At 40.5% G+C, this 26161-nt stretch overlaps 1 protein-coding gene across 6 annotated transcripts in view; it reads right to left on the bottom strand.

Moving 5' to 3' along the window:
- The window catches only part of LOC104939388 (NACHT, LRR and PYD domains-containing protein 12), a 119892-nt gene that overhangs the window by 8125 nt on the left and 85606 nt on the right, over positions 1–26161 (bottom strand). The window contains exons 1-13 of one of the 6 annotated variants that reach the window (XM_027282669.1): positions 25587–25661; positions 24624–24954; positions 11620–11898; positions 10735–10773; positions 8480–10343; positions 8185–8358; positions 7770–7943; positions 5687–5860; positions 4552–4725; positions 4154–4327; positions 3885–4058; positions 3258–3304; positions 2601–3022 (exon numbers count right to left, since the gene is read on the bottom strand). In XM_027282669.1, the coding sequence (XP_027138470.1) occupies positions 2601–3022; positions 3258–3304; positions 3885–4058; positions 4154–4327; positions 4552–4725; positions 5687–5860; positions 7770–7943; positions 8185–8358; positions 8480–10343; positions 10735–10773; positions 11620–11893 (3690 nt within the window). In that variant the 5' untranslated portion in view covers positions 11894–11898; positions 24624–24954; positions 25587–25661. Of the gene's footprint in view, positions 1–2600; positions 3023–3257; positions 3305–3884; positions 4059–4153; positions 4328–4551; positions 4726–5686; positions 5861–7769; positions 7944–8184; positions 8359–8479; positions 10344–10734; positions 10774–11619; positions 11923–12390; positions 12516–13843; positions 15279–15513; positions 15561–16179; positions 16354–16614; positions 16789–17251; positions 17426–17999; positions 18174–18452; positions 18627–19369; positions 19544–19790; positions 19965–20385; positions 22250–23147; positions 23217–24623; positions 24955–25586; positions 25662–26161 lie in introns of those variants that run through there. The other 5 variants (XM_027282665.1, XM_027282666.1, XM_027282668.1 and 2 more) reach the window with 5 other exon arrangements.

Raw genomic sequence — 26161 nt, 5'->3', positions numbered from 1 at the left:
AGACACAGCCTGTGGTAAATGAAGAATGAGGAAATAGGGCTGTTCTGCAAGCAGTAAATTCCAACTTCACCTTTTTCAGGTTCCTGTTTCTATGAAATATCCTGTGCGTGTTATCAACAGCACAGGATTTCTGATTCTGATTTGCTGATTCTTACTACTTTACTCTGCCTAACTCCTAATGACTCCTGTTTCCAAACCCAAGCCAAACACTTTTCTATCTTGTTTTAAATCAGTGACTCTCAAACCGGTACATGAGCTCCCTCTAACACGGAGGAATTGCCGAATATTAATTTTTAGTGCTGTCAAAATTAACCGTTAATTTTGTCGATTAATTTTAAAGAAATAACGCGTAAAAAAAAATTAACGCAATTAACGCGGTTTTGTTTACTCCGGTGGCGGCCGCCATTTTGGATGTGGCAAAGTAAGCTTTGTTTCCCAGATATATTAGTGTGTGTGTGTGAATGAGTGTATAAGAGGCATTAACTTAAAGCTCACGGAGACTGCGCCCTGCACGGTCGCCCACATTGCCCACAGCTAAAACCGGCCCTGCTTGTATTAGTTTACGGGCAGATCTGCCACATCCATATGGCGGACGTAACGTATCGCAGCAACGGACCAACCTGCTCAATGAGGCATCTTGTATATGTCTATGATCTATCCTAACTAAAGGAGAGTCTATGTTATGTCTATGATCTATCCTAACTAAAGGGCGAGTCTATGATATATGTCTATGATCTATCCTAACTAAAGGAGAGATCTATTATATGTCTATGATCTATCCTAACTAAAGGAGAGTCAATGTATGTCTATGATCTATCCTAACTAAAGCAGAGTCTATGTGTCTTGATCTATCTAACTAAAGGCGTTATGGTCATGATCTTCTTACTAAAGGAGGTCTATGTTATGTCTATGATCTATCCTAATAAAAAGAGTCTTCTATGTGTCTATGATCTATCTAAACTAAAGGAGAGTCTATGTCTATATGTCTATGATCTATCCTAACTAAAAGGAGAGTCTATGTATTATGTCTATGATCTATCCTAACTAAAGGAGTTCTGTATATATGTCTATGATTATCCTAACTAGGAGAGTCTATGTATATATGTCTATGATCTATCCTAACTAAGGAGAGTCTGTATATGTCTATGATCATCTAATAAGGAAGTTAGTATATATATGTCTATGATCTATCCTAACTAAAGGAGAGTCTGTGGTGTAAAGATGGATAAGGACTTTTAGGGGGAACATTTCATTTTAAAAAGTTGCCTGACGGCTCGTTGGACAAAAACAAGGCATTTGCACAGTTTGCAAAGCCGAATTTAAATTCCACAGAAGTAACAGACTTTAACATATCACCTCAAAACAAAACACCCTGTCTACACTACAAGAGTGTGGCACTCCTCAGTATATTTCCTCATTCTGGCTTTTCTTCGTTTGCACTGTGCATATGTGCACCTTAAGCCAATAAAATGAATGAATTTAAATATACTTTCTCTGTGTTTATTCTACATTAATTTGATCATTTTACATAAATAAATATTCATTATAAGCTTCAGTCTCAGAAAATTGCATTTAATTTATTGATACATTTATTGATAGATTAATCGCGATTAATTACAGAATTTTTTGCGATTAATTAGTTAATTTTTTTTAATAGATTGACAGCCCTAATAATTTTTAAATTAAATAAATTTAGAAGAATATAATACTGTGTTTATAATATTCATTATTATATTTTGTTTCATTGTAAGCCGACTACATAGTCAAATTCGAGTGTGTGCATCAATATCCATGATTAGTTATCAACTAAACTGTAATGCTGAAATAGCACTACTAAAACTACAATCGTGGCTGCAAATGGGAACTATTACGAAGAGAAATGTGGATTTTAGCCTTTTTTGATAGTAAAGCTATCCAATGCAGGATTCGAGCTGGGGCCAGCTGCAGCGAGGACTGTACCCTCCACACACGGGGCGGCCGCTTAACCCAATATGCTACCGACCACCCCAGGAGGCCAATATTTTGACAAATGACTTAAAACTATCAGAGCCTGCAGTGATCAGATGCACATATATTGCCTGCAGTAATCTAAATGATGAATATGACCACAACATGAATGAACAAAAACACCACAATCTGTTCATATACAGATACAATATTTACTGTCTTCCATTCAACAACGATAATCCAGCTAAATCAAAACTGTTATACATGTGTTTGCAGAAGCAGATTTATTGTATATGCATGCTTATTTATATAAGAAAAATAATCAGATTGCAAAATATAGAAAACCCAAAACTGAAATCTTAATATTCATCCTTTTTCAAAGATATTTCACACGTGTACTTTCAGTGCTTTCACCATATTCTTGTTGATTAGTTGAAATTACTTACAAACGATTTGTGTGGAAGTGACTCACACACTGGAGGAGACTCTCTGTTCTACAGTGAACACAAAGATGCTGCAGAACTAGGCCACCCAAACCCAAACCCAAACCCAGGATAAAGAGGTTCAGTGAATGTGGTGTTGAAGGTGTGGAGGTGGATCAGTGTGTCAGAGCAGACTCTGTAGAAGGACAGAAAGCCAGCAGGACAGTCCACATACACTGCTACTCTGTCAGAGACCGAGGAGGAGGAGGAGATGGAGGAGGAGGAGGAGGAGGAGGAAGAGGAGGAGAGGAGGACTAATCTTCTGTTATTGTGCCAGACAGAGTAACCATTAACATCCGAACAGAACACACTCCAGGACTGATTGTTTCGTCCAAACCTGCAGTCAGCACCGTATCCTCTCCTCCTGATTCCTCTGTAACTCACTGATACATCAACATCTCCTTTCCACTCGACCTCCCAGTAACAGCGACCAGTCAGACCATCTCCACACAGCAGCTGAGGCCAGTACGCAAACCTCTGTGAATGATCATGATACGGCTGCTCCTCTGTCACGACTGTCACCTTCCTGTTATTGTCCGACAGTTTGAGGTTTGTGTTCACTGTGTTTGTGTCCACTGTGAGTTCACAGGCATCTGATGGAGAGAACAAGACAGAATACAGCAGCAGTTTATCATCTAACACACCTGATGGGTTTATTTGTTGCTTTATTAACAGACTGACTGTTAATTAGATCCAAACTTCACAATGACTCGTCTTTTTGGATCTTCTTTCAAACTGAGAGTTGAATGCAGATACACAAGCTTTTGATTTAAACTCCTTTAACATTTGCTGCCTTGTTTTCATGAATCAAAGTGAACAAACACTTACACTTCCTCAGACCAGGTTTCAGCCTCTGCTCTCCACCATGATCCACCCTGGAGGAAGAAACAAAGCCAGCTAACATTATATTTGTTCACTGACTTCACTGGATACTAAAGAAAATATCTTTGGAGCTGGCAGTGTGCCCTCATTACAATAGTCTTGGAGGCTTTCTTGCATACGATGTGGGAATGCCCCCCTGTTCAATATTTCTGGAAGCAAGTTTGTAAAATTATTTCCACAGTGATTGACTTTTACCCTGTGATATTATCAAGATAATTTCATAACTTAAGCATGTCTCCGAGAAAGGCTTATATCAAACAGCCAGTGCCACTTTATTAAGTACACCTGTAAATATATTGCAATTTATATATATTAAGTATTTTTATATTTTGACATTGTTGTGTGTGAAAATCATAGAATATTTTCTGGCAGTTGTACTGGAATGCTACAGGTGTACCTAATCTACACAAACGTGTGTGTGATTTGTCTTTTACCATAAAACTGACACCGGAATTCTGTGTTGTAGTAAAATAACCAGTGAATCTTGATCAGTACAAGGTCACATGAACATGAACCAACAGCCTGTCAGTGTGACAGAGAAACAGTGTGTGAGCTCTTGTTGTCTCTTCATACCTGAGAGTGTCCAGTCTCCAGCGTGGATTCTTCAGACCAGCAGACAGCAGCTTCACTCCTGACTCTCCTGGATGATTGTAGCTCAGGTCCAGCTCTCTCAGATGGGAGGGGTTGGATTTTAGAGCTGAGGCCAGAGAAGTACAACCTTCCTCTGCTACCAGACAGCCTGACAGCCTGGAGACACACACACACACAGATATTAAGTATCATCAGTGATGTCATCTTGTATGTCCTGCAACAATAGCCACCTGGATGATCTGAATCCTCACCTGAGAGTCTCCAGTGTACAGTGTGGACTCTCCAGTCCAGCAGAGAGCAGCTTCACTCCTGAATCCTGCAGGTCATTGTTACTCAGGTCCAGCTCTGTCAGACGTGAGGACTGGGAGCTGAGAACTGATGAGAACTCCTGACAGCATTTCTCTGTGAGCTTTGTTTGGTTCAACCTATAAATGGGAAAAACGCATTGTCCTATGTTTTAGCTCTTAGGGCCTCAGAACTGCAGTATAGGTTATTAAGTGCATCTGTTTGTTTTTTTATGTTTCAGTGCAAACATATGATGATCTGAACACATTCAGGGTTATGCACAGTGTTGAAATCATATAATTAGTTTTCTATAATATTGTGAATGTTGGATGGACAATGCAGTTCTACACCACCAAGATCTAACCTGAGGGTCTCCAGTGTACAGTGTGGACTCTGTAGTTCAGCAGAGAGCAGCTTTACTCCTGAATCCTGCAGGTCGTTGTTACTCAGGTCCAGCTCTGTCAGAGTAGAAGTCTCAGAGCTGAGAACTGAGTTCACAGCTTGACAGCTTCTCCATGACAGACTACAGTCACTCAGCCTGAAGAGGAGATGGAGATAAAGACATATTGTAGCATAAGGGCTGAAAAAGACGCTTGCAAGGTTAAAGTTGGGTGCCAGACAGGAGCACAAGGCAACCTGCCGTTTCTTTGTCAATTATGGAAAAAAAAATAGTGGTGAAATTAATTCAGTTTGTGAAAAAAAAGTATATCGAAAGTTCAGTTCAGTCTTATGTAATGTCTGTATGTATGCATGTGTATATGGGGAGGTAGATGGGTAGATTTTCTCCTCTTTCTCTCACTTCCTCCTAATCTCCCCCCAGCTCCCAGGTGTACTTAATTGTTTACTAGTCCCTCCCCTTACCTCTGAGGAGGGAATGTAGTCATTCACTTTCTGCCACAATACACAGACATTTAGACCTGAAGTCATCACTGTAGCCTGGGCCATATTATCCAAGTATTGTTATCACTGCAAACTGCACATGTCTTGGGCAAAAATGAAAAGCCTGACAGATGTAGCAACAGTTACTAGGGTTGAAAACTTTAATGTTTCTTGCTCTTTCATACTGATACGAGAAACCCATAAAAAGGGAAAACACAGCACTACAGTGGTCCCTCGTTTATCGTGGGAGATACGTTCTAAAAATAACCCGCAATAAACGAAATCTGTGAAGTAGTTAGCTTTATTTTTTACAATTATTAGACATGTTTTAAGGGCAAAAAACCCCTAACCACACACTTTTATACACTTTTCTCAGACAGGAATGAACATTTTCTCACATTTCTCATGTAAATCTGGCTCGCCGAACGCATTTTGTACAGTACTCCCTTAGCTAATCAGGACACTGAACACAATGCGCGTTCATACTGTACAGTACGCTGTAAAAAAAAAAAGCATGCAAAATTACACTAAAAACATCTGTGAAACAGCGAGGCCGCGCAAGGTGAACGGCGTTATAGTGAGGGACGACTGTACACAAAAGTATCATGGTGTGATCTTACCAGAGCATTTCCAGAGTACACTGTGGACTCTCCAGTCCAACAGAAAGAAGCTTCACTCCTGAATCCTGCAGGTCGTTGTTACTCAGGTCCAGCTTTCTTAGAGTAGAGGACTGGGAGCTGAGAAGTGATGAGAACTCTTCACAGCATTTTGTTGTGAGGCCAGTTTGACATAACCTGATGAAAAACAAAAGACATTTTCCTTTTTGTTTTTCGGCGATAGCTCGATGCCTTCAGACTGTGGGTCATGCCAAGATGGCTTCCTCTTGCCTTGTCTCTTCCTTTTGCTTTTGCTCTCAGTCCTCCTGGAAGGCTTGTTATTGTTTGCAGAAGCAGATTTATTGTATATGTATGCTTATTTTTATAAGGAAAATAATCAGCTTGCAAAATATAGAAAACCCAAAACTAAAATCTTAATCATCCGTTTTCAAAGATATTCTTAGCACCTAAAACTACACTACTGATTACTGACATAACACAATATGGTTTGCTTAAACTAAACTGCTTAAATTAAACTAAACGTAATAAGTCATTTTTGGTTCACTTTAACAGTTTAACTGTTTCAGTGTGGTCTTCCCTCTTTGTTATGCTCTTAAATGAACCAACAAGTGGCATATCAAACCAAAGATAAAAATCCTGTATCATGTAATAATTTGAAAAAAGTGAACTCAGTATCTTTATGAATCCCATTTGTGGATTGTTCTTGTGGCCTAAAGTTCAATCGATCTCAGTTTGTTCACGTCAATGATGAATCCTCCATGCATACCAAAGTTTGTCATGGAGTCCCACAAGGTTCTGTACTAGGACCACTTCTATTTAGTTTATATATGCTTCCTTTAGGGAACATTATTAGGAATCACTCTATCAATTTTCATTGTTATGCTGACGACACCCAATTATATTTATCGATCAAGCCTGATGCAATCAATCAGTTAACTAAACTCCAAGCATGCCTTAGGGATATAAAAAGTTGGATGACCTACAATTTTTTGATGTTAAATTCAGACAAAACTGAAGTTCTTGTAATTGGACCCAAACACCTCAGAAACTCTCTTTCTAGAGACTTAGTTTCTTTAGATGGGATCACCCTGGCCTCCAGCTCCACTGTAAAGAATCTTGGAGTTGTTTTTGATCAGGATTTGTCCTTTAACGTCCACATAAAACAAATTTCGAGGACTGCATTCTTCCACTTACGTAACATCGCTAAAATCAGACGCATTGTCTCTCAGGCGGATGCAGAAAAACTAGTCCACGCATTTGTTACTTCAAGGCTGGACTATTGTAACTCTTTGTTATCAGGCTGCTCTAATAAGTCTCTTAGGACTTTGCAGTTAATTCAGAATGCTGCTGCACGTGTTCTGACAGGAACCAAGATCAGAGATCACATCTCTCCCATTTTGGCTTCCTTGCATTGGCTACCTATTAAATCTAGAATAGAATTTAAATTCTTCTCCTTACTTACAAAGCTCTTCATGGTCAGGCACCATCATATCTAAAAGAGCTCATAATACCTTACTACCCCTCTAGAACACTGCGCTCTCAGGACGCTGGGTTCCTTGTGGTTCCTATAGTTTCCAAAAGTAGATTGGGAGCCAGAGCTTTCAGCTATCAGGCTCCTCTTCTGTGGAACAAACTACCATTCTGGGTTCTGGAGGCAGACACGGTCAACACCTTTAAGAGTAGACTGAAGACTTTCCTTTTTGATAGAGCTTATAGTTAGTGCTGGCCCATCCCTTAGCTATGCTGCCCCCCCTGTCTGTCTCTTTCAGGGTTATGCTTAGTCAGGCACGGTATTGGTTGAAGAAGTTTTTCCTCACTGGAACCGAGGGTCTAAGGACAGAGGGTGTCACTCCCTGTACAGATTGTAAAGCCTCAGAGGAAAATGGACTTTGTGACTTTGGGCTGTACAAATAAAAATTTATTTGATTTGATTTAATTTAAAGTGCAGACATATGTTCATTAACAACACAGTGAAACCAAAGGAATATGTCTGTAAACTGTATAGTTTATCAACAAAAATCCATATTTGTGTCAATAATGCAGAAACTCAGTGTTACACACACAAACACGCAGGAGCTGATCTGACCTGAGAGTCTCCAGTGTACAGCGTGGACTCTCCAGTCCAGCAGAGAGCAGCTTCACTCCTGAATCCTGCAGGTCGTTGTTACTCAGGTCCAGCTCTGTCAGACATGAGGACTGGGAGCTGAGAACTGATGAGAACTCCTGACAGCATTTCTCTGTGAGGCCGGCTTGATTTAACCTAATAATCAATAAAACAAACATGTTATAGATACCATCACAGAACAGTTCAATGTCAGTGAACAGGACTAATTTCCAATATGATTCAAAGTGTAAACAATGCATGGTCACAATTTTAAGATTCATATACAGAAAAGATGTCTAAGCTCCAGCTGACTTTTTTTATCATCTCCTATTGTTTCATAGGAATAAGAATTCCTCATAAAACAGTGTTACACAAATACATCACAGTGTGATCTGACCTGAGGGTCTCCAGTGTACAGCGTGGACTCTCCAGTCCTGCAGAGAGCAGCTTCACTCCTGAATCCTTCAGGTCGTTGTTACTCAGGTCCAGCTCTGTCAGACGTGAGGACTGGGAGCTGAGAACTGATGACAGAGCTTCGAAGCTTCTCTCTGACAGATTACAGCCACTCAGACTGAAGTGGAGTTAATAATAAAGACAATCAATAATACTGTTTGCAAAACATATTTGAAAAAATTTACAAATAATATAATTAATTACTCAGTTGTAGATATCTTTGGTGTCTGTGCACTTACAGCGCTTTGTTGGAGGCTTTGACCACTGGCAGCATCCTCAGAAGAACCTCCTCTGAAGCAGAGTATTTCTTCAGGTCAAACACGTCCAGATCTTTGTCTGATGACAGTAAGATGAAGACCAGAGCTGACCACTGAGCAGGAGTCAGTCTACCTGTGGAGAGACTTCCTGAACTCAGGTACTGTTGGATCTCCTCCACTAGAGAAAGATCATTCAGTTCATTCAGACAGTGGAACAGGTTGATGATTCTCTCTGGAGACAGATTCTCACTGATCTTCTTCTTGATGTACTTGACTGTTTCCTGATTGGTCTGTGAGCTTCTTTTCTTGTTCAGTAGACCTTCAGGGAGATTGGTCTGATTGGTCTCCAGTGAAAGACCCAGGAGGAAGCGGAGGAACAAGTCCAGGTGTCCATTTGGACTCTGTAAGGCCTTGTCAATAGCAAACCTGTGGACCTCCGTCACAGATGTTTTGGTGAAAAACATTCGCACACGTTCAAACGTTTGCCCTGGTTCAGACATCACATTCTTGTTTGTGTTAATGAGTTTCCTCTCTACATGTAAAGCTGCCAAAAACTCCTGAACACTCAGATGGATGAAGCTAAACATCTTGTCATCTTCTTTCTTCTTCCCACGTTCTTCTTTAAAGATCTCTGTGAACACTCCTGAACACACTGAGGCTCCTCTGACATCAATGCCACTCTCTTTTAGATCTTCCTCGTAGAAGATCAGGTTGCCCTTTTCCAGCTGCTGGAAAGCCAGTTTTGATAATGACTTGATGTACTGGATGCACTGTTTTTGGTCATTCCTGTCTTTTGTCCGATCCATCTGAAACACCAGGAATTCTGTGTACATCTCAGTCAGGGTCTTGGGCAGCTCTCCTCCCTCTCTGGTCTTCAACAGATCCTCCAGAACTGTAGCAGTGATCCAGCAGAAGACTGGGATGTGGCACATGATGTGGAGGCTTCGTGATGTCTTGATGTGGGAGATGATTCTGCTGGCCTGCTCCTCATCTCTGAATCTCTTCTTGAAGTACTCGTCCTTCTGAGGGTCAGTGAACCCTCTGACCTCTGTCATGATGTTGACAAAATCAGAATGGATCTGATTGGCTGCTGCAGGTCGTGTGGTTATCCAGAGGCGAGCAGAAGGAAGCAGTTTTCTCTTGATGAGGTTTGTCAGCAGCTCATCCACTGAGGTCGACGCTGTAACATCAAATTTAACTGCCTGGTTTTTATTGGTAGAGCAGTCCAGTTGAAGTCGGCTCTCATCCAGTCCATCCAAAACAAACAGAACTTTGAATTCACTTCTGTCATAGTTGGTGATTCCTGATGACTGCAGAGTTGTAAAGATGTAGTTAAGAGCTTCTTCTGGGATGACTCTGGCCTCAGTGATACATTCATGAATGACCTCTGTCAATGAAAACTTTTGTCCTGTCCATAAGTTCAGCTGGCGAAAGGTGAAGGGGAATATGAGATGCACATCCTGATTGGCTCTTCCTTCAGCCCAGTCCAACAGAAACTTGCACGTAAGAAATGTTTTTCCAATTCCTGCGATTCCAGTGGTCAGCACTGTTCTTATGGGTTTATATCTTCCAGAGGGAGGCTTGAACATGTCACTGGGTTTAATTGATTTCTCTGTATCTGCTGGCTTCCCTGCTGCCTCAATCTGCATGACCTCATGCTGTGTGTTGATGTGGATGTCACCTCCAGCTGTGATGTACAGCTCTGTGTAGATATCAACCAGACGTTCCTCATCCTTCTTCTGTGACCACCCCTCTTGTGCACACATGAACTTGTCCTGGAGGTTTGACTGAAGTAACTGTTGGTAATATGAGATGTGTCGTGGCTCTGGTACTGGAACAATCCCATCTGTGACATAAACAGGAAAAAAAAACTTGTTTTTACTGAAGTACGTAAGTAAGTGTTGACTGCAGGTCTGATGGTGCTGACTGAAACTTATTAGTATTAGTAAAACTTAGTAAAATACATTTTTGAACAATCTCCTGCAGCTCAGTCCACTGTCATGACAATCCCACTTTCAGTTCATAGATGTAGAATCTGCAATGATTGCTTCTGGGATCTACTTTGAAGGAAGTGATTGAATGCTTTTTAAAACTTTTAAGACCTGCACCTCCTCCGCCTTTGCCTTTACTCAGCTATAATGAAGTCATAATATCTAATGCATAGAGTAAAACTGACATAGACCTCTACATTTTGCCTGTCAGGGCTTCCATACAACCAGAGAATACAGCAGCGTTACCTTCACTCTGAGAGGAGGAAGGTCCTCTGTTCTCTGACCCTGAGAGAGAGAGAGAAGAAACTTTGAACTTCATCCACATTTAACTGTTAGAGTTAAGCCACAACAAATCGCTGAAAGCTGTTAGCCGGTCTCTGCTCAGGCCACAGTTGCCTCACGACGTTGCTGTCAGTAAGTAAAAAAAACACGATAGAAACAATAAAGAACATAAAGAATAAATGTGTTTCTAATTGAGGGCTGCTAGCAAGAGATCCATCATGTGGAAATGTCTGCAAGTAAAACCTTCAACAGCATGATGGGACTACAACTGTCAACGCAATAAACTGTGAAAAAATGTCCCTATTGCTTCATTTGTGAGGTACTTACAGTCAGTGTGTTACCAGCAGACGTGTTCAGGCATGGCACAGTTAGGTGTAGGAATAAAAAGTTCTACAGTTGAGACAATGTAGCACCATTGGAAAGGGCTGCCTGACAGCAAGGTAAAGCAGTAAGCATGTTCTCCCTGTAACGTAGACTGATTTTTTTTTATGTGGCTAAAACACATTTTTGTTTTGACCGCAGGGCTACACTGTCAGACCATACCAAACCATCCCTTTAAGCCAATAATACATACAATATTCTGACAAAACAACTGACTACATATATGTCCTTTTATCATGTGATACAGAAGGACCTTGCTGGTGTTTGAATAATACACTGCTAGACACCACGCATACTGGTCCTTTAATATTTCCAGTATCTCAAACCAAGGAGTAAATACAACCTAAACCTTTTCTCATACAAATAATATAATTAGTCCTCCGACGTCCATGCTGTTGTAGTACTGTGTTGTAAACCCACTCTTTATATGTGAAAGTACAAAATATAAAAATAAGGAATGTGACTGACCTTCTGGTCCTGAGCTCGTCTCTGACAGACTCTGGACCAGATCGTTCCTGTTGATCTTCTCTAAAACCTTCTTGGTCACCTTCAGAGCTCCATGAAGTTTATAGGTGTTCACCATCAGATCCACGATGTCCCGTCTGTCTGCCTTCTCCAGCTTGGACACTTTGATGGTTTGGTATCCATCCAGGACGTCAGGCTGCTTCAGATACCATTTGAACTTCTTCAGTTCATCGTCTGTCAAATCCTCCAGAGTGTTCAAAAGGTCCTCTGACGACATCGTGGCTGAAATCAGGCAGTATGGTCAACCTGAAGGAAAAGTATGACACAATTGTGATTGGCTGACACAGGAGCTGTGATTGGCTGACACAGGAGCTGTGATTGGCTGAGCTGTGTTTGTAGTATTTGTGTACAGAGACTGCAGAGCCCTTCTTCTGCTCTGCAGGTTGGACTTAATGTAATTTTGAAATGCCACACTGCCTGCATGCACTTCTTTCAATTATCCCATTGATGAATAACAACTTAGCACCTGGAGGACATCAGAGGCTTAGCTGAGGCTAAAGTGTTGGATGAAGTGAAATCTTGACCTGATGATGGCCAAGATGATGTGATTACTCGTCAAGTACATTAAATAAACAGCAATGATCTTAATATCTATCTAATCTAATAATATCTCATCTAGAGACAGAGACATTTTTATAGTGACATGGAATGAATACAAATAAAAATGAGCTTTACAACAAATAGAACAAAAGAACAAAACCAAAAGACTCTTACCATCTCTGAAGGTTTAGAGAACAACACACACAACATCATAGTCCAACATTCTGCAGTCTGGCTGCTGCTTCTAGGTCATGCAAGTTTAAACTAACTGAAGAATGAGGAAATACATGCTGTGTCTGTATGCAGAAGTGAAGTTCCTCTTTTTCTGGTTCCTGTTCTTATAAAACATTGTTGCACATTACTAAATCAGCACAGCCACGTGATGTTTTTTTGTGTTCAGTTGACCTTTGACACAACAATGGCTGAACCTCTGTTTTAAATTGTAGTGGAGATCCCAACTTTTCCAAAAAGACCAAATACTTCATGCTGAATGTTTGGGATGTGTCAAAAATGACTCACAAATCATCTAGAACATTTTCATTTGATGGTAAAACTTACCCACACTGAGAGGAACAGGTAACCTTATATGGCAGTTTAGGGGTGTTGATTAGACCGAACAATAACACTGCACTTGCTGAGCTGTTGGATTGCATCACTGATATAAAGCAGTGGCTGGCACAGAACTTCTTGCATCTAAATGACAGCAAAACCGAATACATTGTGTTTGGTTCACCATTTATGTCAAATGTTTTCACCACAAACTCTGGCACTCTGGCCCCTCTGTTTAAAACACAAGTCAAAAACCTTGGGGTAACGTGATAATAGGCTAAAGTTTAACAAACAGATTAGCTCTGTTGTCAGCACGAGCTTTTTTCAGCAAAAGTAAAGTCTTTCCTCAGTCGGCAGGATCTTGAGAGGGCAATCCATGCTTTTATTAGCTCCAGACTTGATTACTGCAACGCCCTTTACATTGGACTCAATCAGTCCTCAACTTCTCGTCTGCAACTTGTGCAGAACGCTTCTTTTAGTGGGCACGTCCAGACGTGAACATATTACCCCTGTGCTGGCGTCACTCCACTGGCTCCCAGTCTGTTTTAGAATTGATTTTAAACTTCTGTTGTTTGTTTTTAACGCCGTTAAGCCCTCAGCCCTGCGCTCTTTGGGTCAGCTTCTGCTGGAGGCCCCGAGGTCCAGACTTAAACAGTGGGGGCCCCGAGGTCCAGACTTAAACAGTGGGGCGATCGTTCCTTTGCCGTCACTGGTCCCAGACTGTGGAACAAACTGCCCGCTGTCATCCACACCACTACTGATCTCAGCTTTTTTAAATCAAAACTTAAGACTCACTTTTTTAGATTGGCGTTTTATTCCGACTAGGGCAGTACTGTTCCTTCAGGTGTACTCACTCTGTCTGCTGCGTCTTATGTATTTCTGGAAGGCTTTTAACACTACAGCACTTTTAATTTTTTATTGTATTTTAATTTAACTGTATTTATTTATCTATGTACCTGTTATGTATTGTTTTTACGGCTTTGTTGTCAAGCACTTTGGGTACCATCTGGTTATTGTAAAGGGCTATATAAATATACTTTGATTTGATTTGATTATGCTAATAAACACAGACAATATCCACAATATTATCTGATTTTATTTATTTGTATTCAGATGTGTTTTGCAATGACAATCAACTGTCTTTTTTCAGTGACATTGGGTTTATTTCTTCTACGGCGTCTCAACACAACATAATTAATTAATTTCACAAGAATGGCACGTCTATGGACATACAGATGGACGGACAGACAACAGCAGTCATGTGTACAAGAATAACTCAAATGACTAAAATGAAAAAACATTTCAACCTGTAATAATTAACAACAGATAAACAACAATAATCTGATTTTTTTCTCCTATATTTTCTAATAAGTCCCATTTAGAAAACCTGTGTATGCCTATGCATTTTAAGCTTTTCATGTCATTTAATGCAGTTATAGATGACACAGTTTATGCAAGTTTTGGACATGCAGGAGAGAACAAAGTCAGGTGACCTTTGTCATCATGGTAATAGTCAGGTAACGCTGTGAAACAAGCACAGCTTTGTTGGGTTTTGGCACCAAAACTACTTGATCAGGTTTAGGAAAGCATCATAGTTTGGATTACTTATGCTACAGTACATACAGTGAGCTACATTACCTATGTAACATTAATACATTACACAATCAAAGCAAATGAAAATATCAAAATGAGGCAAAGTTGACTTTTAGTTTCACATAGGACAGAAACAGTGAAAGTGCTGTGTGTGTTTCCATCAACCATCCTGTCACAATTTGTTTCTATTTTCTTTTCTACTGATATTTTTTCTCTATGACATTTGTCCATGAAATGACACACGGCGTCTGCACAATATCAGTCTGTAGATGGTGTGAAATGACCCACAGATGTACAGTTTATTGTCAGTATGTGCGTTTCTCTGCACGGAGAAGACTCTCTGTTCTACAGTGAACAAAGAGACACTGAGGAACCAGGCGAGCTCAATCCAAACCCAAACCCAGGATAAAGAGGTTCAGTGAATGTGGTGTTGAAGGTGTGGAGGTGGATCAGTGTGTCAGAGCAGACTCTGTAGAAGGACAGAGAGCCAGCAGGACAGTCCACATACACTGCTACTCTGTGAGAGACCGAGGAGGAGGAGGAGATGGAGGAGGAGGAGGAGGAGAAGGAGGGAGGGAGGTGTGTTTTTCTGTTATCGTGATTGACAAAGTAACCATTAAGATCTGAACAGTGCAGACTCCAAGACTGATTGTTTCGTCCAAACCAGCAGTCAGCACTGTTTCCTTTCCTTTTGATTCCTCTGTAACTCACTGATACATAAGCTCTTCCTCTCCACTCGACCTCCCAGTAACAGCGACCAGTCAGACCATCTCCACACAGCAGCTGAAGCCAGTAATCAAACCTCTCTGGATGATCAGGATACGGCTGCTCCTCTGTCACGACTGTCACCTTCCTGTTGTTGTCTGACAGTTTGAGGTTTGTGTTCACTGTGTTTGTGTCCACTGTGAGTTCACAGGCATCTGATGGAGAGAACAAGACAGAATACAGCAGCAGTTTATCATCTAACACACCTGATGGGTTTTTTTGTTGCTTTATTAACAGACTGACTGTTAATTAGATCCAAACTTCACAATGACTCGTCTTTTTGGATCTTCTTCCAAACTGAGAGTTGAATGCAGATACACAAGCTTTTGATTTAAACTCCTTTAACATGTGCTGCCTTGTTTTCATGAATCAAAGTGAACAAACACTTACACTTCCTCAGACCAGGTTTCAGCCTCTGCTCTCCACCATGATCCACCCTGAAGGAAGAAACAAAGAATGAACCTTCAGAAGCTTCTTCATCAATGATCTTCAGAAAGATTCACTCACATCCACCATCAAGACAAATCAGTTTGTAACTACAACCTCACATAGTTTCTAGCTTGGCAGTAGACCTTTATCTTCTTTCACTGTTTTACAGGTGTTATATGTTGTTCACTTCACCTATATGAATAAAGGTTTAAAGCAATGCAGTTCAACAGCAGCACGAACTACATCATCCAAAATGACTGTGAAGTTAAATCAACACCTCTGAATGAGATGCACTTTTCTAAGGGCATATTTTACAGACCTGAGAAAAGTTGTTTCATGAGTCTAATAATGTTTCATGAGTCTATTCTGGACATGAATTTCGTGGTTCTTGCTGTGTGCTGTGTTAAGATGACTGATGTCCTTTGAAAGACATTTAAAGTTAAAGTTTTGATATATGAAACTCATAGTACATCAAAAATCCTCTCCTGGAATGAGAGGTCATTCAGCACATCAGTTACTGTCTTCACTGTTATCAGCAGTGCTGCTGGTTCAGACTGTGAACCAACAGTCCTCAGCCTGTCAGTGTGACAGAGAAACAGTGTGTGAGCTCTTGTTGTCTCTTCATACCTGAGAGTGTCCAGTCTCCAGTGTGGATCCTCCAGACCAGCAGACAGCAGCTTCACTCCTGACTCTCCTGGATGATTGTAGTTCAGGTCCAGCTCTCTCAGATGGGAGGGGTTGGAGCTCAAAGCTGAGGCCAGAGAAGTACAACCTTCCTCTGCTATCAGACAGCCTGACAGCCTGGAGACACACACACACACACACACACAGAAATAATTTGTTTTTTATATCATTGGGTGTCTTTTTCCTTGTTAGAGTTCCTCATTATCCCTGTGTGAATGACATCAAAATATCTCAACAGAATAACAACTATTAAACTTTCCTTGCAACCAGTTCTCACCTCAGTTAAATCCTACAGATGCTGGATATCAACAGAGACATCATGTCCAGCAACATTTAAATGACTAGATAAAAGAAAGGCTAAATGACCTGCATCCTGACCTGAGAGTCTCCAGTGTACAGTGTGGACTCTCCAGTCCAGCAGAGAGCAGCTTCACTCCTGAATCCTGCAGGTCATTGTTACTCAGGTCCAGCTCTGTCAGACGTGAGGACTGGGAGCTGAGAACTGATGAGAACTCCTGACAGCATTTCTCTGTGAGCCCGGTTTGATTTAACCTAAAATATAAATACGAAAAACATATTTTTTTGTTTCAGTGTAGTGCCTTAGGACAGGGTTCTAGTACATTTCTGAATTTTTCTTTCTGTATAACATGATTTTCATGGAAAATCCCTGAATACACGGGTAGTCTACTTTTGACAGAAGCTGCATCAATATGCACAGTGCAGATTAAGCTAGCAGGAATTTAAACACAGAAATGGCAACGAGAATCCAGTCAGCTTTCAAAATAAAACATCCTGTGCAGACACCCTATCGTAAAAACAGACAAATGGAAATAATTCAACTATGTAGAATACTTAGTAAAAATGAACTAATTAACTAAATCTAAGCAAGTTAAAAAAATGTGGGCAAAATGCCTCACTCCTGAAATGCATTAAGCTGTGTGGAGGATGGACACAAATGTCACGGATGCGACGCCATAGATCCATGTGGAGTCAAGGCTTCAGATTGAAATCTGACCTGAGAGTCTCCAGTGTACAGTGTGGACTCTCCAGTCCAGCAGAGAGCAGCTTCACTCCTGAATCCTGCAGGTCGTTGTTACTCAGGTCCAGATCTTTCAGACTTGAGGACTGGGAGCGGAGAACTGAGATCACAGCATGACAGCTTTTCCACGACAGACTACAGCCATTTAGCCTGAAGAGGAGATGGAGATAGCGACATACACATGGTTTCTATTTTACAATGGAAAAAAAAAATCTCAGTTTTAGAATTTCCTCCAATCACTAACTGGTCATGATGATGCTTCCTCTAGGACCAACTCTCCCAGTTTAGAGGACTGGGAGCTGAGAACTGATAGGAGCTTCTGACAATTCATGATTCAGTGTATTCAGCTTGTGCATTAAAAATAAAGAATTAAATGTCTTGTGTGCATGTTGAAACAGTAGAGTAGTGTAAGGTTTGGGCCAACTGACAATCATTCGCTAATACCTGCCCCCATTAGTTACTGCTACTACACCTGTCAAGCTTTTTGTTCTTACAATCAAACAATACTCATGGAATTTCATACCAAAGGAAACAAGAGCAGCCTTTCATTTCTAACAAACAAATGCAAATTCTGTAGGTTACAGGGATTTATGTTCAGCTCTAGCAAGCTAATGCTGAAATGCCACGAGTTGGTTGAACACTCCATCTCCAGCTTCAGGTGACTTTTTAACAATTACAATTCAGCACAAGAACTTCATAAAAAAGTGTCACAGTGTGATATGACCTGAGAGTCTCCAGTGTACAGTGTGGACTCTCCAGTCCAGCAGAGAGCAGCTTCACTCCTGAATCCTGCAGGTCGTTGTTACTCAGGTCCAGCTCTGTCAGACGTGAAGACTGGGAGCTGAGAACTGATGAGAACTCCTGACAGCATTTCTCTGTGAGGCTAGACTGGTTTAATCTGATAATAACAAATGAAAACAAAAATATTTTTGTTTTATGATAAACAAGCCAAAACTATACAGATGAAAACATGGTCAGGGTTTAAACACATTTCACAATTCTGAAATTCTGTAATATCTATTAATTTTCACAAAAATAAAGACTTGTTTGCTTCACTAATGCAGAAACTGTATGTTGTATGGTATGCAGCACAAAACAAGCCCACAGACATTTTGATGTGTTTGAATATTCAAGGTACAATAATGTTTTCCACAAAAGCACGGCAGTGTAATCTTACCTGAGAGTCTCCAGTGAACAATGTGGACTCTCCAGTCCAGCAGAGAGCAGCTTCACTCCTGAATCCTGCAGGTCGTTGTTACTCAGGTCCAGCTCTGTTAGATGTGATGACTTGGAGCTGAGAACTGATGAGAACTCCTGACAGCATTTCTCTGTGAGCCTGGTTTGATTTAACCTGATAAAAATGATTTTAAAAAATATTTATTTTTCTGTTTCACTTTAGCATCACAACAAACAGTACTGTTATCCAAACATTTCCAAGTTAATTTCTTTTTTCCAGAGAAAATCTAGCAGTTATCTAAAAGAATCTATGACACTGCACCCCCAAAACTATGGGGCTACTTCATGTTCACTTAAGTCACTTTTACTCCTTCCAGTTTCGGGCTATGTTCGGGCTGTTACCAGACCGTATGAATGTTAAAACCAGAGTTGCCTGCAGTATGTAGCTAGTGTATTAAGAATTCATAGTGCACGTTAGATGTATCATTTTGGCATTAAAACATCTGAAATGCATCGGCTTACACATTCAGAAATACAGGAGCACTGGATAAATGAGAGAGTGTGGCGTGTGTTGGGGATTTGTGCATTACAAAACTGGACCATAGAGTCCATTACCAGTCTGACCAGTATCGGTTACCAGTCTGTGAAGATGTTATCTGATAAGAATTGATCATGCATCCTCCCTCTACCACCCCTTTCAGTTCTGCCTGCCAGCACAAGCAGTAATGCTCAATCAGATGATTAGGAATGATGATGCACTCAAATATGCATTCGGTTTATCATTCTCTCACATTTTATTTGAATGCCCCCCCTAGACCACATACTTCCCAATTTAAATCCTTGCTAACTATTGCTTTACACCTTCAAAAAGGTTGAGAACCCCTGCCATATAGCATTTCATCATGATTATGATCTGACCTGAGAGTCTCTAATGTACAGTGTGGACTCTCCAGTCCAGCAGAGAGCAGCTTCCCTCCTGAATCCTGCAGGTCGTTGTTACTCAGGTCCAGATCTCTCAGACGTGAGGACTGGGAGCTGAGAACTGATGAGAACTCCTGACAGCATTTCTCTGTGAGCCTGGTTTGATTTAACCTGATAAAAAAAAACACACACAGACATTTTCCTTTATGTTTTACTTTAACATCCCAGATATGTTTTATGGCAGTGAAAAATTTATGGAATGATCGTGTGAAAATAAATGATTCGAATTGCAAACATGATCAACAACAACGTAGTAGAAACAAATATATATACATACATTTGTAATTTCAAATAAACTCAAAACTCACACATTTTTATTTTATCAACAGGGAAACACAATATTATACAAAGGCGTCACCTGAGAGTCTCCAGTGTACAGTGTGGACTCTTCAGTCCAGCAGAGAGCAGCTTCCCTCCTGAATCCTTCAGGTCGTTGTTACTCAGGTCCAGCTCTGTCAGACGTGAGGACTGGGAGCTGAGAACTGATGACAGAGCTTTACAGCTTCTCTCTGACAGATTACAGCCACTCAACCTACAATGTAAAACACATCACATTTCTATAGTGAATATCGCGAGTGATGAGAAACGTGTTTTGGATGTTTACAGGTTTTTGATCCGTTATGAGTAACCGCCTCATCAGGGTCATGGTGAGGCTAGAGCCTATCCCAGTTGACTTTGGGTGAGAGGCAGGGTACACCCTGGATAACTCGCCAGCTCATCAGTTTTTTCATTGTGTATATTACTGAAAACTGACAGTAATTAATCAAAAAAATACAGTCTTATCTTTAGGGTCTGTACATCTTAATTGACCTGTACTGTAATTATTTTATATGGCCACATAAGATAATCAATTTTTTGACTGAATGCATCTACCTATTGACTAAGGTATTCATTAATTAAGAACACCACTACAAGTTTCATACAGTTATTATCTTTGGTGTCTGTGCACTTACAGAGCTTTGTTGGAGGCTTTGACCACTGGCAGCATCCTCAGAAGAACCTCCTCTGAAGCAGAGTATTTCTTCAGGTCAAACACTTCCAGATCTTTGTCTGATGACAGTAAGATGAAGACCAGAGCTGACCACTGAGCAGGAGTCAGTTCATCTGTGGAGAGACTTCCTGAACTCAGGTACTGTTGGATCTCCTCCACTAGAGAAAGATCATTCAGTTCATTCAGACAGTGGAACAGATTGATGATTCTCTCTGGAGACAGATTCTCACTGATCTTCTTCTTGATGTACTCGACTGTTTCCTGATTGGTCTGTGAGCTTCTTTTCTTGTTCAGTAGGCCTTCAGGGAGCTTGGTCTGATTGGTCTCCAGTGAAAGACCCAGGAGGAAGCGGAGGAACAAGTCCAGGTGTCCATTTGGACTCTGTAAGGCCTTGTCAATAGCAAACCTGTGGACCTCCGTCACAGATGTTTTGGTGAAAAACATTCGCACACGTTCAAACGTTTGCCCTGGTTCAGACATCACATTCTTGTTTGTGTTAATGAGTTTCCTCTCTACATGTAAAGCTGCCAAAAACTCCTGAACACTCAGATGGATGAAGCTAAACATCTTGTCATCTTCTTTCTTCTTCCCACGTTCTTCTTTAAAGATCTCTGTGAACACTCCTGAACACACTGAGGCTCCTCTGACATCAATGCCACTCTCTTTTAGATCTTTCTCGTAGAAGATCAGGTTGCCCTTTTCCAGCTGCTGGAAAGCCAGTTTTGATAATGACTTGATGTACTGGATGCACTGTTTTTGGTCATTCCTGTCTTTTGTCCGATCCATCTGAAACACCAGGAACTCTGTGTACATCTCAGTCAGGGTCTTGGGCAGCTCTCCTCCCTCTCTGGTCTTCAACAGATCCTCCAGAACTGTAGCAGTGATCCAGCAGAAGACTGGGATGTGGCACATGATGTGGAGGCTTCGTGATGTCTTGATGTGGGAGATGATTCTGCTGGCCTGCTCCTCATCTCTGAATCTCTTCTTGAAGTACTCGTCCTTCTGAGGGTCAGTGAACCCTCTGACCTCTGTCATGATGTTGACAAAATCAGAATGGATCTGATTGGCTGCTGCAGGTCGTGTGGTTATCCAGAGGCGAGCAGAAGGAAGCAGTTTTCTCTTGATGAGGTTTGTCAGCAGCTCATCCACTGAGGTCGACGCTGTAACATCAAATTTAACTGCCTGGTTTTTATTGGTAGAGCAGTCCAGTTGAAGTCGGCTCTCATCCAGTCCATCCAAAACAAACAGAACTTTGAATTCACTTCTGTCATAGTTGGTGATTCCTGATGACTGCAGAGTTGTAAAGATGTAGTTAAGAGCTTCTTCTGGGATGACTCTGGCCTCAGTGATACATTCATGAATGACCTCTGTCAATGAAAACTTTTGTCCTGTCCATAAGTTCAGCTGGCGAAAGGTGAAGGGGAATATGAGATGCACATCCTGATTGGCTCTTCCTTCAGCCCAGTCCAACACAAACTTGCACGTAAGAAATGTTTTTCCAATTCCTGCGATTCCAGTGGTCAGCACTGTTCTTATGGGTTTATATCTTCCAGAGGGAGGCTTGAACATGTCAGTGCATTCAACTGATTTCTCTGTATCTGCTGGCTTCCCTGCTGCCTCAATCTGCATGACCTCATGCTGTGTGTTGATGTGGATGTCACCTCCAGCTGTGATGTACAGCTCTGTGTAGATATCAACCAGACGTTCCTCATCCTTCTTCTGTGACCACCCCTCTTGTGCACACATGAACTTGTCCTGGAGGTTTGACTGAAGTAACTGTTGGTAATATGAGATGTGTCGTGGCTCTGGTACTGGAACAATCTCATCTGTGACATAAACAGGAAAAAAAACACAATCAGCCTGTTTTCTCACAAGCATCAGAAAACAATTTATTTTTTTTGTTTTGCTAAAAGGTATGTTTTGTTTGCCTGTGGACAAGAATTCTTGTTGCTGACATCCAATTCAGGAAGTGTGTATATTTACAAAAGTATTTGAACCTTTCAAGGACTCCTCCTTTCATACCTGATCATGATATCATCTGAAAGGTGTTATTTGAGCATCCAACAACCTTTAAAGTCTTTTTTCCAAACTTTTTCAAAACATGTTGCAGACATCAAATTCAGAAGTGTATCAGTTTGATCATAAAGTTTCATCAGTTGAACAATAACTTGTCTTTGTATTGTCTTCAATTGAATATCTTATACACGCTATGCATTTGTGTCCGAGCCCAGTGGTTACAAACCAATCAGCGTCTTTTGAGGAACTACAGCCAGTTAGGCCACGAGATGCAGGCATGGTTTAACCCTATGTGTGTGATGACGTATGTGAAGTGACTATTTGCCTCTGCTGAAGAGGTTAGCATAGTAAGAGTTTTACTGTGTTCTATGGTTCATTGTTTGATTAGCTGAAGTTCACTCATGATAAACAGTTATAGTTTCTAAACAGTTTATTTACAATAATCCCACTTTAGAGTTGTCTGATGTATAATTTCTGTGACTGTCTTCGGCAGAAGAAAAAAATATTCAAAACCTTTTTGGAGGGACTTAAATTTAATCATTTTAGCAGATATGCTGATTCACCTAAATCTCATAATCTTTGATTCCACTTAGTTAGAATGGAGTCATAATGTCTCATGCATGCAAGTAAAAAAAAAAAAGCAACAACAAAAAAACTACATTTGGCCTGTCAGGGCTTCCATACCACAAGAGAATACAGCAGCTTTACCTTGACTCTGACAGGAGGAAGGTCCTCTGTTCTCTGAAGTCTCGCCAACATCATTGACATCCATTGATCCTGAGAGAGAGATTGTGTGTTATATTTTCAAACTGACTAATTTTACTTTATCATAAAGTTAAGTTTCATCTTGAATAACTGATTAGTTGGAGTGTGATCTCTGTGCAACTCCAATAAATCTTTATCTGTAGAGACAAGTCACTGTATATGCAGCATTGTTAACTGAAATATGATAATCCAAAATGTACTGTTACTATTAAATTTAGTGACATGCAGATATTCCTCACAGTCAGTCAACAATCTTTAGTTTGTTAGCATCTGCATCACAGTTTGTTGAAACCTCTTTTAATGAACAACCTTATTTGCACTGCACTTAAAAATCGTTGCACTCGTTGCATATTAGCACAGGAAGTAAATCCTACATGCACCACGGAACAGTTTAAAAGTCACAACACAAAAAAATCCCTTAAAGTTTCCAATCTGAAAATAAAACTGAGCTCGCTGCTACTTAGACAGCAATGGCCTCACAATATGATTGGCTGTTTGTCAAAAATACAGGAAACTCAAAATCATTCATGTTGTCTATCCTCAAATTGAAAGTCAGAACGTTTATAAAGCTATCCTCCTTCTATCGACCCGACATGCATGATTGAACAAAACATCTTTTCATTGGTCAACAAGATTCTAAAAGAGAAAATGCACAATGCATAGAAAATATATGTATAGAAAATGTGATTAATGAAATAAAGTCATCACACCTCGTCCTCTCAAACAACAAGAACAGATAACTGAAACCTTTTCTCATAATTATGAGCTCAGACCTCCACTTGTTTTGTTCTTTGGTGAATACAATGATCTTCTGCACTGAGAGACCCTGTTCCTTTAAGTATTGTGTCACTCTGTATCTGAAAATATAAAAATAAGGATGTGACTGACCTTCTGGTCCTGAGCTTGTCTCTGACAGACTCTGGACCAGATCGTTCTTGTTGATCTTCTCTAAAACCTTCTTGGTCACCTTCAGAGCTCCATGAAGTTCATAGGGTTTCACATCAGATCCACGATGTCCCGTCTGTCTGCCTTCTCCAGCTTGGACACTTTGATGGTTTGGTATCCATCCAGGACGTCAGGCTGCTTCAGATACCATTTGAAGTTTCTTCAGTTCATCGTCTGTCAAATCCCAGAGTGTTCAAAAGGTCCTCTGACGACATCGTGGCTAAAATCAGGCAGTATCGTCAAGTACAATGGAGATTGATATAAATGTCATTTTTAGCTTCCTATGTGTTTTTGTCATTAACCAAAGTATGGATGAAGCTGGTGATGATGATGGTGCTAGTTGAAAGTTGAAAAAGCAACTTTAGTTGAGGGACAGGCTTGTTTACAGGGACATGAAAGAGATAAATAAACTACGCTTCACATGACATTACAAAGTTATCTACAGATGAGCTGGAGCATAAAAAAGAGTCTTACCTCTGAACGTTTGGAGAAATTACAACATGTTGACACGTCAAAGTCCAGTCATTCTGCTGCCTGGCTGCAGACACAGCCTGTGTAGTAAAATGAAGAATGAGGAAATACGGGCTGTGTCTGCAAGCAGTAAAATTCCAACTTCACCTTTTTCAGGTTCCTGTTTCCTATGAAATATCCTGTGCTGTTATTACAACAGCACAATAAACTATTCCAACGTCAGGCTGCTTCAGATATCATTTGAACTTCTTCAGTTCATCGTCTGTCAAATCCTCCAGAGTGTTCAAAAGGTCCTCTGACGACATCGTGGCTAAAATCAGGCAGTATCGTCAACCTGAAGGAAAAGTATGACACAATGAATCAGAGCAGCAACAGGAGTTGTGATTGGGCTGACACAGGAGTCTGGCCAATCAAGCCTTATGCTGCTGCTCTGTGAGCTGACTTTCATGTAATTTCTTAAGTGCTACACTGTTTAAGTTAAATGGAAACTGTAATGTTAAATGCAGGATGGTAATAATTTTCAGATCCTTCCATTCATTGAGAAAGCTGTCCGTTAGCTTTTGCTCTTTAAATAAAGGAAATCATCACAAAAACCAACTTTACATCATCTCATCTAAATATGAATAAAACAAAAGTTCTTAGATGTTAACATAAAAAAGTGACCAATGTTTCATCACACAAGTCAGCTGTGAGGTGAATAAAATGGATCATATAAAAAAACAGACCAAGTGTCTACAGCTCTTTGAAGCAGTGCCATACACAACCCCAAATCAAAAAAGTAGTCACAGTGGTTTGAGCAGAATGATTGTTTACCACCTTAGACTAAACGTTACCATGCAAACATTTGCTAATCAGCACTAAAGACAAAGTACAGCTGAGGCTGGTTTTACAGAGTGATGTGAAAGGACAAGCAAAATCAAGCTTCACATGCTGTACAAATGTAACAAAAAACCCAAAGACTCTTACCTCTGAAAGTTTGGAGAGTATTGGAACATATAAACATCAAAGTCCAGTCATTGTGCTGCCTGGCTGCAGCTTTTAAGTTGAAAATAAATGAAAATGAGGAAATAGACTGAATGAGGAACGAGGCTGTGTCTGCAACCAGTGAAATCATCACAACTTCAGCTTTTTCATGTGAGTTCCTGTAATTATCCAGCTTGCATTGTACATCGCACATCAACACAACGATCATGTTTTGTTTTTGGTGTTTAGTTGACTCCTGTTGACCCAACAGTAGCTCATGACAAGACTCACTCAGCATTTTGAATCATGTGACAGGCAGCCTCTGGGATTTGTTGGTCTATTGTGATCACAGGCTGTTTAGATGGAGTCTTGTTCTGCAACCATACAATATAATACAATATATGCAACCACTGTTCCAGGCAGGCTGAATGGCACAGCTGATGTATCTCTTGCCGAAATATTTTGAAGAATTCGCTAGGATATGTGTTGTGAGCTGAATTATACCACCAGATCTCAATTTGAGGTAACAAAAGGTTTAAAGAAAAAAGTTTTTTTTTTCCTCATGGGTGGAGGTATGT

The sequence above is a fragment of the Larimichthys crocea genome, chromosome X (genome assembly GCF_000972845.2).
Source record: "Larimichthys crocea isolate SSNF chromosome X, L_crocea_2.0, whole genome shotgun sequence".
In the NCBI taxonomy this organism is placed as follows: Eukaryota; Metazoa; Chordata; class Actinopteri; family Sciaenidae; genus Larimichthys; species Larimichthys crocea.
Note: the sequence above shows the minus strand (reverse complement) of the source record. Positions and strands in the feature narration are given on the sequence as shown.